The sequence below is a fragment of the Dermacentor albipictus genome, chromosome 4, assembly GCF_038994185.2.
Source record: "Dermacentor albipictus isolate Rhodes 1998 colony chromosome 4, USDA_Dalb.pri_finalv2, whole genome shotgun sequence".
NCBI lineage: Eukaryota > Metazoa > Arthropoda > Arachnida > Ixodida > Ixodidae > Dermacentor > Dermacentor albipictus.
The window spans coordinates 142632583-142648186 of NC_091824.1; the positions used below are offsets into that span (position 1 = coordinate 142632583).

Here is a 15604-nt window from a genome sequence, read left to right on the forward strand (position 1 = left end):
GTCCGCGGCAGCAGGGAATCGAATCTGCGGTTATGTGATCTGCAACAAAGCGCCGTCTGCAATGAGCCACTCTCAAAGAGAAAAACGAGCTACCGTACGTACAACAACAAAAATGAAAAAAAAACTTATTTCTGCTCTCTCTCTCTTCTTTTGTTTTCTTTTTTGCAGAACTTTACTGTGAGCTCGATATGAAATACATAAAACTTGCTAGCAAAGTGACGCAAATTTACACGTATTAGGCATCGAAAAGACGAACCACATTCAGACAGGGTTGACACGGCACGTTTCAATAAAATAACCTCTTGTTTTGGTTGCCCTTTATTAAGTTCACGTGATCGTGCGAACCATTCTAAATTCGCTCTTTTAACGAAGTTTGCTTGCAGAACTAAATTACAATTTTGAAGTTTCGCGCCTCATCAACTTAAGTTCTTTGTCACAATTGAGTGCAGCAATCCATAACACTCCTATTTACTGTTTGGGAAGCTGTTCGTTTAGGAAGCAATTACAGAAACCGAAGATGGTAGTCAAATTAACGGGTCGCACCACACAGAGATGACTTATTCTACAAGCAGCAATAAACGCTGAGGTCACTGAGAAAAGGAAATATGAAGCCACTCCGAACATATATAGCTATGCGCATGCAAAGGCTAAACCAGTCTGGTGCTTGATCACTTCAACCACATGCAGGTCTCGGAATGCCGATAATACTGTGAGCCGGCTAAGTAACCGGCACAAGCAAGTATTCTATTCACGTCGCGACTGCTCCCTTCAGGCTTATAGCGCGAGATAATACGCCGAGTGCAACCGTTTGAGACTCTCTTACTGCGCGCTACGTTAGTTAATCGTGAACAGTTCAAGTTTATTGCTTAATACTGAAAGCTTAGCTGGGTTTTCTCCTGTCTTCTTCTTCTTTTCTTTTTTTTTTTGCTCATTGCTCTTTCTGGGCTCATCAGTAACGTACCGTCTTCGTACCTGCGTCTTCGTAGTAGCACATTCGCGGCTCAGTTGCGGAGAAAACTTCATTGCAGCGTCATTTTATCAACCGTAACTGTCGTAATGCGCAAATAAACTCTAAGTGAATTGGCTGATAGAGCTTAAAGTTTTAAAGCAACACGTTGGTTATAAGACAAGCGTGGAGGGTCCCGGAATAATTTCTATCCCCTGAGGAAGCTCTACCTCAGGAGCTTACCTACCAATACAAGGCAACGGATAACTCGTTTTTCTCGGCGACCATTGCGCCGATTTGGTTAGGTTCACTGCATTTTAAGGCAAACGTTAAAACCTACCGACTTTAGGCAATAAATTTTTTTTTACATAGTCCATCATTTTTTACATTATTATTTATTCCCAAAATCGAAAGGAATATGAAGAGACACGCTTTCAACACTTCAGCTTGGCTGTAAAAGCCGATGTCACAAGTACACCTAGGTTGACATAAAAGACAAAATTTATGCATTACACGCTGCTTTGAAATATACAGGTAATTTGTGAGTAGGCCTTTGCAGAAGCATCGTAAGCATTTTGCAGAACACTCAGCCTGGGTTCTGCGCAGCTCCCATGGCCGCAATCTTCCCACGTGGTATCCCAAAGCACCTGTACGCGGAGGGGACGCCCTCGGGTTTGGGAGATGCAACCCATTGAGGTGCCGTAAAATCCGAGCTCCTGACCGGGACCGCTATTGTACCTGTTCCATTAGTAGCTAAACGACGTCAGCTCCAGCCTGCCGGCAACAGCCGCGGTGGGTGCTACACAACAAGGCTGTCTCTGATTGCACAAAGAGCGCCGAGAGACCATACTTAGCAAAATCTTTGGGGCCTTTTTCGAGATGCGAACCCCTACAACTATAGCCGAGCACCAGGCAGAGGGACATATATTCTCTTTAGAAAAACAGGTGGCTTTCCTGCAGCACTGGGATTCGAACCCAGTACACCCAGCTTTATCAAAAGCCCCTGCAGGCCTCGACCTCTTGCTGCTAACTGTAAAGCTAGAAACAAGATTTCCCTCTTATAGACTCTTTTCACGGTGATTCCATGGGCGCCGCCATGTTTGATCACGTGGCAACGCGTCCATTGGTTACCTCAGCTTCCTCCGTGTTTGCAATGGATGTGCTTGCAGCCCGTTGGCACAGCAAACCTGCTTCGGCGGATATCGTAGGCGGTGACTGGGTGCACGACACGAAGCTTTGGACAGAGCTTTAGAAGACATGTAAGCGCTTTCTGAGCTCATTACGCCTTGTCGAATCGTTGCGAGCAGCGTATACGGTGCTTGTACTAGACGTGGGGCTATATATGTATTTTAATTTTGTCCAATCGTTTCGCTTTTTGAATTAAATCAGGATTACAGTGTCATTCGCTCTTTGTTTTTTGTTTTTTTTTTAATTTGACAATCACTTTGAAGCAGCAGCTTGTCATGTTTCTGACTAAGTAACGTTCCTCGGTGCGGCGGCCGCTGTCTCATTCATGTGTTGTTGGTGTTGTCGTCACCTATGCTTCAGCGCGCTGATTACATTCACTTATTCTTGATAAGTTGGCAATAGAGCGGGCGTAAGTTTATGTGTGTGTTGGGATGCGTGTGTAGATAACGTGCGAAGAACTTACTATGCCAGGAAACGGCGGTACTCCTTTGTCACTGTGTAACGAGTGGTACTGACTCTTGTCGACGCTACGGGGTTCAAGTCCTTTTTCTAGAGGTTAGCGATGCAACGTTGGCGGATGAGTGATTCTTTTCTTATCCTCGAGGAAAGCTGTGCATCGCGAAGGTCCGGCAACGTAATAATAATAATAATAATAATAATATTTGGGGTTTTACGTGCCAAAACCACTTTCTGATTATGAGGCACGCCGTAGTGGAGGACTCCGGAAATTTTGACCACCTGGGGTTCTTTAACGTGCACCTAAATCTAAGCACACGGGTGTTTTTGCATTTCGCCCCCATCGAAATGCGGCCGCCGTGGCCGGGATACGATCCCGCGACCTCGTGCTCAGCAGCCCAACACCATAGCCACTGAGCAACCACGGCGGGTTAATCCGGCAACATAGGCAGTCCTTTTGTAGCAGCTGTGCGTGAACTTCGCCCCACAGATTCATTCCATTATTTTATGTGCCAGTCACTATTCTTGCAGCCAACTATAGCGCAGGTCTTCCCTCTCTCGTTACACAATTTGCAGCATAAAAGGGGCACAGTGCGCTAACGAACTCCCAGTTGCATTTCCAACAGCTGATCGCACAGTAGTAGTGCAGAAGCGGTATAAGCGCTTCGCATTCGTGCGTTTATGCATGCTTTTGCCTGAGGCAACACAAGGCACGCCGCCGGTAGCGCCGTCTCGTTCCTCTGCAGCAAACTCCTCCTCGAAAAGGGTTTGTACATTTGGAAACTATACGAGTGAAAAGCTTGCCGACCAATGGGCGAGCTTTCAAGTTTCTTCACATCTTACAATGTTTCCTGCTTTCGCACTCGGGTGAACGTTTCTGCTGTACTGCGCAGCTTGAACATGAACTGATAATGAAATGCGTGAGCAGCGCGCAATAATCGCCAAATTAAAACGCAGAACGTTTGGCATGTTAATTAGCTAAGTGTTGCGTAACTCTGATGTCTTTATATAAATGTATACCTAAGCGTTTCTTCCATATGTTCCCTGCCTTGCGAATTTTCTTTTATTTCTTCACTTTTTCTGGGTCGCCCGCTAGCTTGTTTTAAACGCTATTGGCTGTCGTCAGCCGGCGATGAATCGCTATACACGCTCGCACTCCGCGACAGTGAGCGATGACCCACGTGCGTAGTATAAAAGGAAGCGATGCCGGGTGCTCATGGCCGTGTGTTGTAACACACCGCGCTTGTTTTCAATACGAGGGCTTCCACGGTTTAAGTTGGTTGGGGCCATGCGTCTTAATCGATTCGTTATATGGATAAAAAAATAAATTCGCACTTAGACCAAGATGTTCACTCACCAGTCTGTCATTCAAGATGCCTCTTACACTCTTCTGCTTCCTTCACAACCAAACACAAAACACACTCGAACTGTACAGTTTATATTCCCATCACGGAGAGTCATTCACGTTCCACACAAACGTGACCACCGCGCGACCTTAACATTCCGAAGGAGAAACAGCTCGCATGAGTTTCGTAAAGACGTGAACGTGGGGCGTGTTACGCCTGCGAGGGCCTTGCAAACAGAAACATGTTAATTCCCCCAATATCAATTAGTGCGCAGGATCCTGCTCAGCGATGGGTTGCGGGACAAGCTTGTGATAAAGAACGCTCGCGGACGACTCCAAGGTAACCTAGCAATCAATTATAGTATTGCAAAGGCACATAGGTGAGCGGTCTGGTAGAGTGAATATAAGCCGCAGCCAAGGACTCGCCACGCCATTACGTGTATGTCTGCTACGGTAAGACTAATGAATATTTCCTCTCACACGATCACGTGAGGAATTAATATGGTGCATGTTAAGTATACGTAGCTATGCGTGCCAAAACCACGATCTCATTATGGGACAAGCAGTAGCGGGGGACTCGGTATTAATTTTGACCAACCGAGAATCTTTAACGGGATCCCAATACCCGGGACACGGGCGTTCTTGCATTTCCCTTCAATTTCGCATTTTGCTTCCAGCCCAACGCCATAGACGCCAAGCCACCGCGACGTGTCTAATGTTACAATTAGACGTGAGGTTACAGAGACAATACCTCAGCGCTTATATCATAACTGTTTTGCGCAGTAAAATGGTAGACATACAGCACCCCAATTACTTCCAATGAACGTGACATACCTGGCACAAACATTTAAATGAAGGAAAAAAAAGAAAAGAAAAAACATCGCGACAGCAAGAATGCACGCATCGCCGACGATCTGCCTCCGTCTTCTCGAGCCGATGGTCCTGTTTTCTAGAGTCTCTGCATCGTCGTCGTGTTAGCATTCGTCCCGCAAGCCACGTGTTAACGGCACCGAGCGCAAGGTACTTGTAGGTAGGTGTACGACTATCATTGCCCCAACGTGTCTTTGCCTAACGCGTCTTGCCAGCTGTCACACCTTTCGCCGGAACTTCCTTAAGATAAAAGCCACGGTAAACCAGTAAACCAGAACACTAACGAGAAATAAATAGAGGAAAGAAATCGTACGGCAAGTTAGTGGCGCCCAGCTAACGTTAACCTTTTTACATCCTCCTCTATTAAAATGAAGCTTGAAGGAAGAACGGTGGCACACCGCAGAACGTGGGTAGAAAGAGAAAAAAAAATACTGACAAGCAGTATAGCCGTTTCAAACAAGAAATAGTTCGGCGCGCTAAAATGTATTAATATCGATTCCTTTTTGTTTGTTTGTTGTTGTCGTTTGCATATTTGGCATCATTAAAGACAGGCGGCAGCAGAAGAGACGAAGAAATGGGAATATTTGATGGGCACCTTATTCTGTCTGTCTATACGTGCACTGCGTGCCTCAACTCCGAACCGTGGTTGGCAACCGATATTGAAGGACATGACCGATAAGCAGTCACCCAAGAATTATGAACAAAATTTTAAGCGTAATTTTTTGCTAGTTCTTCTGATTATTGGGTGTTATCTTGGCGTGCACTCTGGTAGGCAGGGTGTCTCAAAGGGATAATGCCTCTCGGGGACAAGAAATCTCTCCTAGACACACGGTTGTTATCGTGAACCCAGTGTCGCGACGAACTGAACTATTGTTGCCAGTCGGCGTCCGTCTCCCCGCTCTCGGAATAAGCGTTGCGCCCGTATTTCCGACAGCCGCATGCAGCGAGTAATGTCAGCCAATCTGCGACGGCGAGTCACCAGAATTTCGCATCGAAAGAGACAACCCACTCTTGCCTCAACCAACGCTTGACTACACTCGCTCGCTCTTTTCAGCCCGCACAGAATGCGACCCCTGGAAAGAAAGAAAGAAAGAAAGAAAGAAAGAAAGAAAGAAAGAAAGAAAGAAAGAAAGAAAGAAAGAAAGAAAGAAAGAAAGAAAGAAAGAAAGAAAGAAAGAAAGAAAGAAAGAAACGCGTGACGCAGGTCTTGCCGTTATACATTAATCAAAAGGAAAATTGCGCTGCAGGAAGATTTGTTCTTCCTCGCCTCCAAGAGAGAGAGAGAGACAAAGAGGAGGAAAGACAGGGAGGTTAGCCAGTGTAAGTACCGGCTGGCTACCCTGTGCCGGGGAAAGGGGTAAAGGGAATAAAAGGAGAAAGAAGAAGAAGAGGAGAAAAAAAAGGAGAAAAAAAAATTAAGGACTCCAATGTGGACTCTATGGGTATACCGAGCAGGTGATATCGTTTCAAATTTAGTTGTGTTTTGCATTGAGCGTCCCACACTGATGTCGCTGTCATGCGTTGCTGAGAAATTTGTGCAGCTTTAAGCGAATACCCGTCACGTAAGCGCTACCAATATTCCGACTGGGATAAGTATAGTCTTAAAGAAGAGAAATTCCTACAACAAAAAGTCCCTCTTCTTTTTCTTCTTTTTTCTATTTCCACTGTACCTGCAGTGCTCTCTTCTGTCGTACTATTCTATATTTAATTCATCGAAAGGTAAAGCTGCCATTCACGAGGACAAGTATATTTCTTCCGACTGCGAAGCTTTCTGAGTTAGCAGCACGAGTTCCCTTTGTAGCTTCAAATAGCACTTTCAAGTCGACGCTAACTTTTCCTTTCGTAAGTGTCCCTCCACATTGTACAGTTCCAAAGAGTCAATTTGGCATATTCAATTTACCCACCCCAAGTTGTAACTTTGTTGTAGAAGCTTAAATGTTCCAGAACAGCTTGCTCCAAATAAAGCGTCTCTATTTCTAGATAAGTGCTTCTCTCCATCTCTCTCTCTCTCTCTCATTACAGAGTTCAAAAAGAAAACTTGATTACCCTTTTGCTTTTCTTAGCTTCCCTGTTCTGTTAGTTTCACACGGTTCTCACTCCCTCGGTATAATAATTCCGGTAGCTTCCCGATCACACAGCAACAGTCGTTGCGCGCCTCAAGCAACGCCCTCGCACGGTCATCGACGTTTTGTTTCCCGCGAAGAAGCAGGAAACATCCTGACGCAACCGACGAGTCCTCAAAAGATTGCATAAGACCGAGACACGGGAAGTGTGGCACTCTAAGTCCTCACAAGCATCACTCTTTTCCTTCGCAGCGCACCGGAACCAGGAGAGCCGTGTCGGCGTCGATAGACTTCATGGAGCTGTGCGGACTGCGCCACGCGCCCAGCTGGCTGCTGGTGCTCTCCCTGACGGTGACCGGAGTGCTGCCGCAGTTGTTTCCGATTCAGATCTGCGCTTATAATGACCCCCGTCACAGCATATGTCGCTACAGAGCCCTGGCGTGCCCCGGCAAGCAGTTGCTACGTGAGTATAATGCCACATACACAACCTCGCCACTACCGTAAAGACGTCACAGCGCTCTCGGTTTAAAGGCTGGGCTTATGTCAGTATTCTTAAAAAGGGGGTTTTACCTGAATCGAAGTAGAATGACCTATATACACCGCTTCAGCTTCCATCGCCATGGGCCAAAACCAATATTGTCGAGACACACATCAAGTGTCCGTCTCCTGTAGCAGCTTAGTTCAGCTCAGAAGCTGCAGCTGAAACTGAAGCTCTCTCTTGACGATTTTGGTTTCCGTCCACAATTGCAGCCACCCTGAAATTACTGGGCTGATAATATCAGTCATATATGTCTACTGAGTGTTGTGGTTTCAGTAGGTTTAAAGCTTCGGTGCTGACCAGCGGAAACCGAGCGCTCCTTTGGGTGTTCAATTAAAAGTGTCTACAAGTTAAACAATAGAACTCTTTAGCGCAATGTTTCAGAAATCGGCTACTGCGGGCAAATTTGTGGGCCGCAAATCTGCTAACGCCTCGCAGCGACGGTGTGCCGTCCAACTATTTGTTTGCGATCTGTCAAGATGTCCCGTTGATACCATGTTCTCTTTCCGCCGAATACACTGTCGCGCTGACGACACGTACACAAAGAACGTTCGCTGATAGGCACTTGATCGTTCCCGTACGAATGCAAACACGCGAAATAACCTGAGAGTAACCTAAGGGTTGCGTACAAACGACGCGATGTACAGCAATTTCAGCGACGTCTCTGTATACGTCCTTCGACTAGCGAAGCAAAACAGAGCCACCGGCGACGCTATTCGCTCAATGCCTGACACCGTCCCGCTGGTCTTGCTTCTCTCTGGCAGCGGGCACGCACCTCAGGCCTTGTCAGCGCTGCTGGCAGGAGAAGCGGTCAAAGCCACGTGACTCAGTCCCATCCGTTCATACAGAGAGATGCCCGTATGGGGGCAGCCACGCAGACAGGCACAAAGACAGCAACGCCCGTACACTCAGGGCGATTGCATCACAGCGAGACGCGATCGAAGGTCGCTCGGGTGCCGCAGGGTTTAACAAAGCGATTCCCTAGCCCCAGCTTGCACGAGTGTCTGTCCGCCCGAGGCCTTTTGCTCGGCCGCAACACCATGGAGCCAATCACGAAGGGTCGAAAGGGCCGCGCACCAAGTCCGCCCACAACTCGAGCCACCCGCGCGGGCATGCTGTGTACACACACGAACTGCTGCCAAAAGATATTAAACGCTGGGGCGGCGAGTTGTGCATATATGCATTCACGTGCCGACGAGAAAGGCAATGGTCAAATGACGTCCTGCGCGCCCGCTGATGGTGTGGTGTTGGCAGCGTAGAACAGCGCCGAAGCCACTGCTTTCATATTACGAGGATGTAAAGAATGTAAACGAGGTGTTGACGCCCTGAGGCCCAAAGCGCCGGCTACTGCGCGTCCCGTGATCGGAACCGTAACTAAATGCTCTCGAAAGCAATTTTAAGTTAGGCTGACAGATTCTTCTTCTTTGTTGTATAAGAAGCGGAGGCCTTAGTCAATCGGTGTACTGCCTATTGCCTTCCTTCCCCGGTTTCTGTGCGATGAACGGATATAAACTGATATTATTATTATTATTATTATTATTATTATTATTATTATTATTATTATTATTATTATTATTATTATTATTATTGTTATTATTATTATTATTATTATTATTATTATTATTATTATTATTATTATTATTATTATTATTATTATTATTATTATTATTATTATTATTATTATTATTATTATTATTATTATTATTATTATAAGCCATTACAACAGCAAGTGAACAAGTGATATACAAATGATCTCAAGACCAGCAAGCTACACAATGGCACTTCAGATATTTGCGAGAGTCACGCAAAGACTATAAGCCTTGCAAATGAGATTGGTCGAGTACACGTATAAGGAGAGCTAGTATTAAGAAAGGAACGTAGGGAGGTTATCCGGAAAAGCGTTTGGTTAGCTACACTACACCGCGCAAGAAGGAAAGGAAATAAAAAGCCAAGAGAGAGAGAAGGTTCTCTAAACACGTGCAGAAGAAATATCACGCAGGCCAGTTGATCTTTAAAAAAAAACGCAATAACGCCTTGAAAGCTTAGTGTTTTTTTTTTTTATCCAATGCATACAAATTGCGCGCATTTACTTCCAAGGCGGCCTGGAGTTTATGTGCCATTTATTTCTTGCATGAGCATTCTACCACGAGTGGACAGAATGCATGACTCGTAAGGCGGAATACGCGACTCGTGAACGAGGTTGAGTGCCACGGGGCCCTTCTTACGTGAAACAAAGAACACAATGAAAGGAAGAGAGAGAGAGAGAGCTTTTATGTCAAGAATGGTATAAAAGCCCGTACACAATAACGCATTCTCTGGCCTACTGGTCCAGGCGGATGCAAAGGTACGTGAGGAGACAGGTACAGAAGGAGAAGTATAGGAGAGATGACAGTGTCGTGGTTTCAGCGGGTGCCAATGACGCATCCGATGCAGCGTATGCGCCAACAATAAGTACACCTGCATGAAACCAGCGCACAAATGTAGATGAATGAGACCTTAAGATCGCAGTTTACGACCGGAAAAGTGCCTAACGTTGCATACTTCGCACTTACGAATCGTACTTGTCTCGTGCTTCCTCTTTACCGGCACATCTGTAAGTTAGAACGACAGAAAGCTGAGGTAGTTGGTAAGGATTCATTATGCAAAAAAGAGGTGAGGCGTGCAGACCGGACACAAGAGTAGAGAAGTGGACAACACGAACGCCGACTATCAATTGAAGGGAGCACTGAGGCGAGCACCCGCCTCAGTGCTTCCTTCAGTTGATAGTCGGCGTTCGTGTTGTCCACTTCTCTACTCCTGTGTCCTGTCTGCACGCCTCACCTCTTTTTAGCATAATGACATCTGTAGGGTCAGCTTCTCTTCGAAAGTTGCGCAGTGAAACAGCAAACGTTATCATGAATATCTGCACTGCAACCAATATACGCATTTCAAGTGCATAATTAATTTATTAAAGCGAATCTTTCTACGCTTTCTTTCTTCTTCTTTTTTTTTTTTGGGGGGGGGGGGGGTTGCTAGGTCCACTCTCGGCGAATACACATCAATGGGCCGATTCTGTAGCTGGTGCGATAGTAAACTGAGCTTATAACGGAGCCAGCTAGTATAATCTTTGGTCGCGTGGGTCCCATGGCGGGCGTCTCCGAGTCTTGCTGATTTTTCTTTGCCGGCACTCAATATGGCTACGCTGCAAAGCGCGTTGCGGAACGTGAACAGTTCAGCGTTTAATTAACCACTCCGCGAAAACTTCGCTTCACACAGATTCCAACATGAGCGCTAGATCTGCATAAATTGTGTTTGGTCCTATTATGGTTCACTCGAACACGCACACTTTTTGACTCTTATAAAACGACATACATCCTGAAGCGGTCGTTTAACGCGCCACAAAGACATAAAGCGCTCGCTTATACGTCCTTGTCCGTCTTTGCGCTTTTCACTTAACAAGATGAATCACGAACAAGCCCGAATCAGCCGCCCTGCTAAGTCATGGTAAAGGCATATTGCACTTCTATTCACAACACTTCTACTACACAAGTATCGAAACATTGCGTATTCCCGTGTACGCCAATTTAATTCATTTGCTCAATCTTCATTTACATCTGCTGGCACTCCACTACCCTCTGTAAAGCTATTGGTGCTTAGGTGTTAAATCAGCTGTGATCAGAGTAAACAAATAGCGATCAAATGGCACTAAGACAGAACCTATAGTTCCATCTTTAACGGCGGTTAACACCGGTAGTGGCCTGCGTTCGCGAAGTACTCAAGAAAGTTATTTTACTGAGTAAGTGAACTTTGTCAATGTCCGAAACCTCTGGCGCCGTATCTGACGCCGGTCGGTGCTGGCCACACAGTGGCCTGTCAAATTTTCCCGCAGTACACATCGCAGCGACCGCCCAGCCTCGTTCTTTCTATTTTCTCTCTCGAAGGACTCGTGCAAGTGGAACAGCCAACGTGCGAAAAAAAAAAAAGAAGGACGAATGGCTGATTCGAACGAGAACATTAGCCTCTGAAAATTGAGCACGTAGCAAACAAGTCCACTAAGGCAACGAAAAAAATCAAAAATCTGCCAAGCGCATGCTTGTTGATCGGGGTCGTGTAAAGCGCCGTCAGGCTTAACCCGAAACAACATTCGGACCTCTACTTTTCTTTTTCCTTATTTCCCTAACAGGCGAATGTGGACTCTCTCTCTCTCTCTCCCGTCTGTTTCTTATTTACAGTGCAGTAGGAATGGTACCCTTCCCCCTCCTCCCGTCTCGGGCCTGCAATTCAACAAATTATCAAAGCAAGCAGGACTGCTACTTACAGCCTGCATCTTATCAGTAAAATTGAAAGAAGTGCATCTTATCCGTTCGGAGTATAAATTTGACGGCGGCCGCGTAGCCTGGGTTAGGCAAAGTGGGGCCATCGGTAGTTGATTATTGTTGCCACAGCACGGTCGCAAGTTCGTCGCCGAGGGAACGCATTAAACCGGCCGACATCGACGTGCAAGCAGAGGGCCACGGCCTTACCCCAGCCGGCCCATTCCTGCGAAAGGAAAGAAGTAGGCGTGCAATCACTTATCCCACGTCAGGAATGAGAAAATAAAGATGTAGAAACACGTGTACACGCGCTCTCTTAATTCGGGACCTTGATGGATCACGCTTTTCCAATGATTTCCCCTCTCAGCCACCGACCAGGAAATCTAACGAAGCGCTTCTTAAAAGCTTAGAGACGCCAGCCTTAAGGCAAATGTGGTCACCAAAACTACGTTGCAGGCGGAAAGAAAGAAAGAAAGAAAGAAAGAAAGAAAGAAAGAAAGAAAGAAAGAAAGAAAGAAAGAAAGAAAGAAAGAAAGAAAGAAAGAAAGAAAGAAAGAAAGAAAAGCGAAGTACGTAGAAAAACATTTATTTATTGTGGTGCTTCGCCCGCACCACGGTACTAAGTACAATAAGTGGCGATGAAGATGCCGGTGCTGAGGTGCGTGAGAAAACACCACAGCATAGAAAACTACCGGCGGATACTCGTAAAGGAAAACCCAAGTTCGTCGCGTCACAGAGTCCAAAGCGAGACAGCGTGCTGTGTACATAGTCTGTCCCAGCTAACCTTAGCCAACCTGTCCAGCGAAAAAGAACAGATATTTAAGAACACGGTACAAGATTAGATGTTAATACCTACGGTGTTCGTTTTTCAGAACACTGACGACCGAACTCTGTAGCTTCTATAACTGTATGTTTCACCGTGATTTTTTTCATGTCCTTTATTTTTCGTTGCGCAGCTTGGCTAACCTTAGCTGGGACACACGCTGTAGAGAACTAACCAAGCAGAAAGCCACTTTTCGCTTTCACGCCAGAATAAATGCTCGGTCTACAAGCTCTGGCGTCAAATTTCCGATCGCGTTTTACTTTGCTTAGACAAACGTTGACTACTAACCTCAACTCAGAATCTGCCAACGCGCCAAAATTTCACAGTGTCGTCGCAAAGGAAGTGGCGTTGGTTTTGCAGCGTTTAAAAGCTATATCAATCTAAAGCATCAAATGTCATTACGAACATGGCCGTAATTGAATCACAGAAGCTACTGTTGTGAGCAGTTGGACGTATTACCGCAATGTCAATTTCCGAAGACGTTAAGCACCTCTGTTCGACCACTCGTCAAAGGAAACAAAAAGGAAATATTTCTCCAACATGTGAAAGGGTTACACTCTAATCATGTCGCATCAACGAGGGACCAGTACAAGTCTCCGAAGCGTCAATATCCGCTGCTTCGTTTCTTTTGCCGAGTGTTTATTCACTACTATACACACTAAGATAAGGCAAGCCCTTTCTGAATTGTTAAGCGTTCCCTCGCTTTGCAGGTTCGGGAGGAGTGACCAAGGCCCAGCAGGACCACATCGTGGACCTGCACAACCAGCTAAGGGCCTGGGTTGCGGGTGGATACCAGAGCGGCCTTCCCGCTGCTGCTAACATGAGGGCGCTGGTGAGCATAACGTTTCCACGCATCACAATTTCAAACGTACACCTATTCTGGCTGTCGTCGGCTGCCACATCTCTGCCACGGATGGTACCTATACATGTAGAGCACACGGCATACGAAGACTCCGAAACTGCTTTCGAGCGTGGTGGTGACTTGTTTGCGTGAGCGTGGGGGTGGCTTGTTTTCGGGTGACTGATGGAAGGATTCGAACAACGGCACGCTCCACTGCTTCGTCGGTTGAGACAAATTTATGGCTTACATTTACTATGTGGGAACGTGGCTTCTCGCACTTGGCCGTGGTCCTCAAGAAAGATGCGAAGACCACAAACATTCAAGGTTTAATCTTCCCTTGCTCGGAGGCCAAATTGGCTGGACCCGAGCCCGAACTGCGGCTCGCTGGCCCCTGCTACTCTTGCGCACCGCTTCAGCCTCTTTCTTGGTCACAGCAATTGTCCTATAGCGTGCCTCGCGGCCGCAGTCCCCACACATGTAGTTAGCGTTGGCTTAGCTTTCAAAAATGGTCCTTATTTTATTTGTAGGGGTTGGTTGCTTTCTGTACGTCGTGCGATTTTCTATTTCTCACGTTGTCTGCCTTTAGTACAGGTATTCGAGAACACTGAAACAAAAGATGCACCTATACCGCGGCTGCCGCGACATTTTCCGCCCTCTCTCAAACGTGCTTCTTATCAATATACTTTAACACGGCTGTTTTGAATCAATTGGAGGCGCGGCGAAAATATATCCGAACTGATTAGTTTCGACGACGTCTCTTGTTGTAGCTCGTATCGATTCGCCTCTTCCGTTCCACGTGCGCAGCCCGATGCCGATTTGTCAGCGAACGACGTGCTTGTACATCGAGTACAACGCTGTCTGCCGTATCGACACGAACGTACTTTATGACACTTCACAGTCGGCAACACGACGCTATACGCGGACGGCGAGAAATTGCTTCGGCGCTTTGCTCGGAAAATGAAACGCTCCAGTCAGTGAACCGGACAGGTGACATCTCTTACGCGTCGACAACGAGGAAAAGACGTTGCTGAGCACGAGGTCGCGGGATCCAATCCCGGCCCCGGCGGCCGCATTTCGATAAGCGCGAAATGCAAGAAGCGCCCGTGTACCATGCATTAGGCGTACGTTACAGAACCCCAGGTGGTCAAAATTATTCCGGAGTCCCCCGCTACGGCCTGCCTCATAATGAAATCGTCGTTTTGGCACATAATACCCCATAATTTAATTTAACGCGGAAAAGATCCCGAGAGGAAAAGAGGCTTGACAACAGTGAACAGCGTGGCCCTGAGTGTGGATCCGTTTCAAAATCGGTGGGCCTTCTTGTCGCACTACCCCACCCTTTCCTCATTTTCTCCTCCCCCTATTCCTTTTCACTTATATTAGCTATAGACGCTTCGTGGAGAGTGTCTTAAAAGCTAACTCCAGAACACACCGATACAACGCGAGGGGCGCGTGCTCTTGCTGGCACATATCTGCAGAGATCACAGGCCAAACTGAGCCTATATATATGTAGAACTTACCGGACGTCGCTCAATGTCAAAACTTGTATAAGGGACGCACTTGGTGTCCTTTTTTTTTTTTTACTGTGCATCTCAAAAATGTAACATCGATACTGGTCACAGGAGCAAGCCTGACAAATGCCGAATAACATGTACGTTCAATACATACTATGGTCACTCACCAAGGACCGAATTCAAAATATTTTGTTCGTGAGCGCTGTTTGGCGTTAACCGGCCGTCATTGCTTGCAACATGTTCAACTCGAAGATCGGTCGACATCTGCTCTTACAAACAGTTCAAACGTAAGAACAACCATGCCACGAGAACTTTGGTTTTCTTTCTTTTCGGTGAGTGGCTATCCTTCACCGGGTTATCACTCTTATTAAATTATCGCTCAACGTAAGATGCGCCTACTGAATCGAAAATTTATGTAATGTCGGCATTAATATAGCGAAAGAGACGTTATTTATTCATATCGCTCGTGCAACGCAATTTTTTTTATATATTCTGAATATTATGAAATTTACGCAAGGACCAGTGATCGCTCCGGAATGTGCGTCGATACATGTAAAATAGTGGAAGTGGTCAGTTCAGATTCAACGGCCGACGACTGCGCGCCGCTATCGTTGTGATTAGATTGCTACTTTCCTTTTTGGAACACAAGTTCGCGGAATGAAAGAGGTTCCGTAAAAAAATAACGTCTGGAGCTTTACGTGCCAAAACCGCGATCTGATTATGAGTGA

The 15604-nt window shown here is 46.4% G+C and overlaps 1 protein-coding gene across 2 annotated transcripts in view; it reads left to right on the top strand.

Moving 5' to 3' along the window:
- The window catches only part of LOC135915423 (venom allergen 3-like), a 51258-nt gene that overhangs the window by 20119 nt on the left and 15535 nt on the right, over positions 1 to 15604 (top strand). Inside the window, exons 1-3 of one of the 2 annotated variants that reach the window (XM_065448485.2) lie at positions 3216 to 3356; positions 7121 to 7331; positions 13232 to 13353. In XM_065448485.2, the coding sequence (XP_065304557.1) occupies positions 3276 to 3356; positions 7121 to 7331; positions 13232 to 13353 (414 nt within the window). In that variant the 5' untranslated portion in view covers positions 3216 to 3275. Of the gene's footprint in view, positions 1 to 3215; positions 3357 to 7120; positions 7332 to 13231; positions 13354 to 15604 lie in introns of those variants that run through there. The other variant, XM_065448486.2, reaches the window with a different exon arrangement.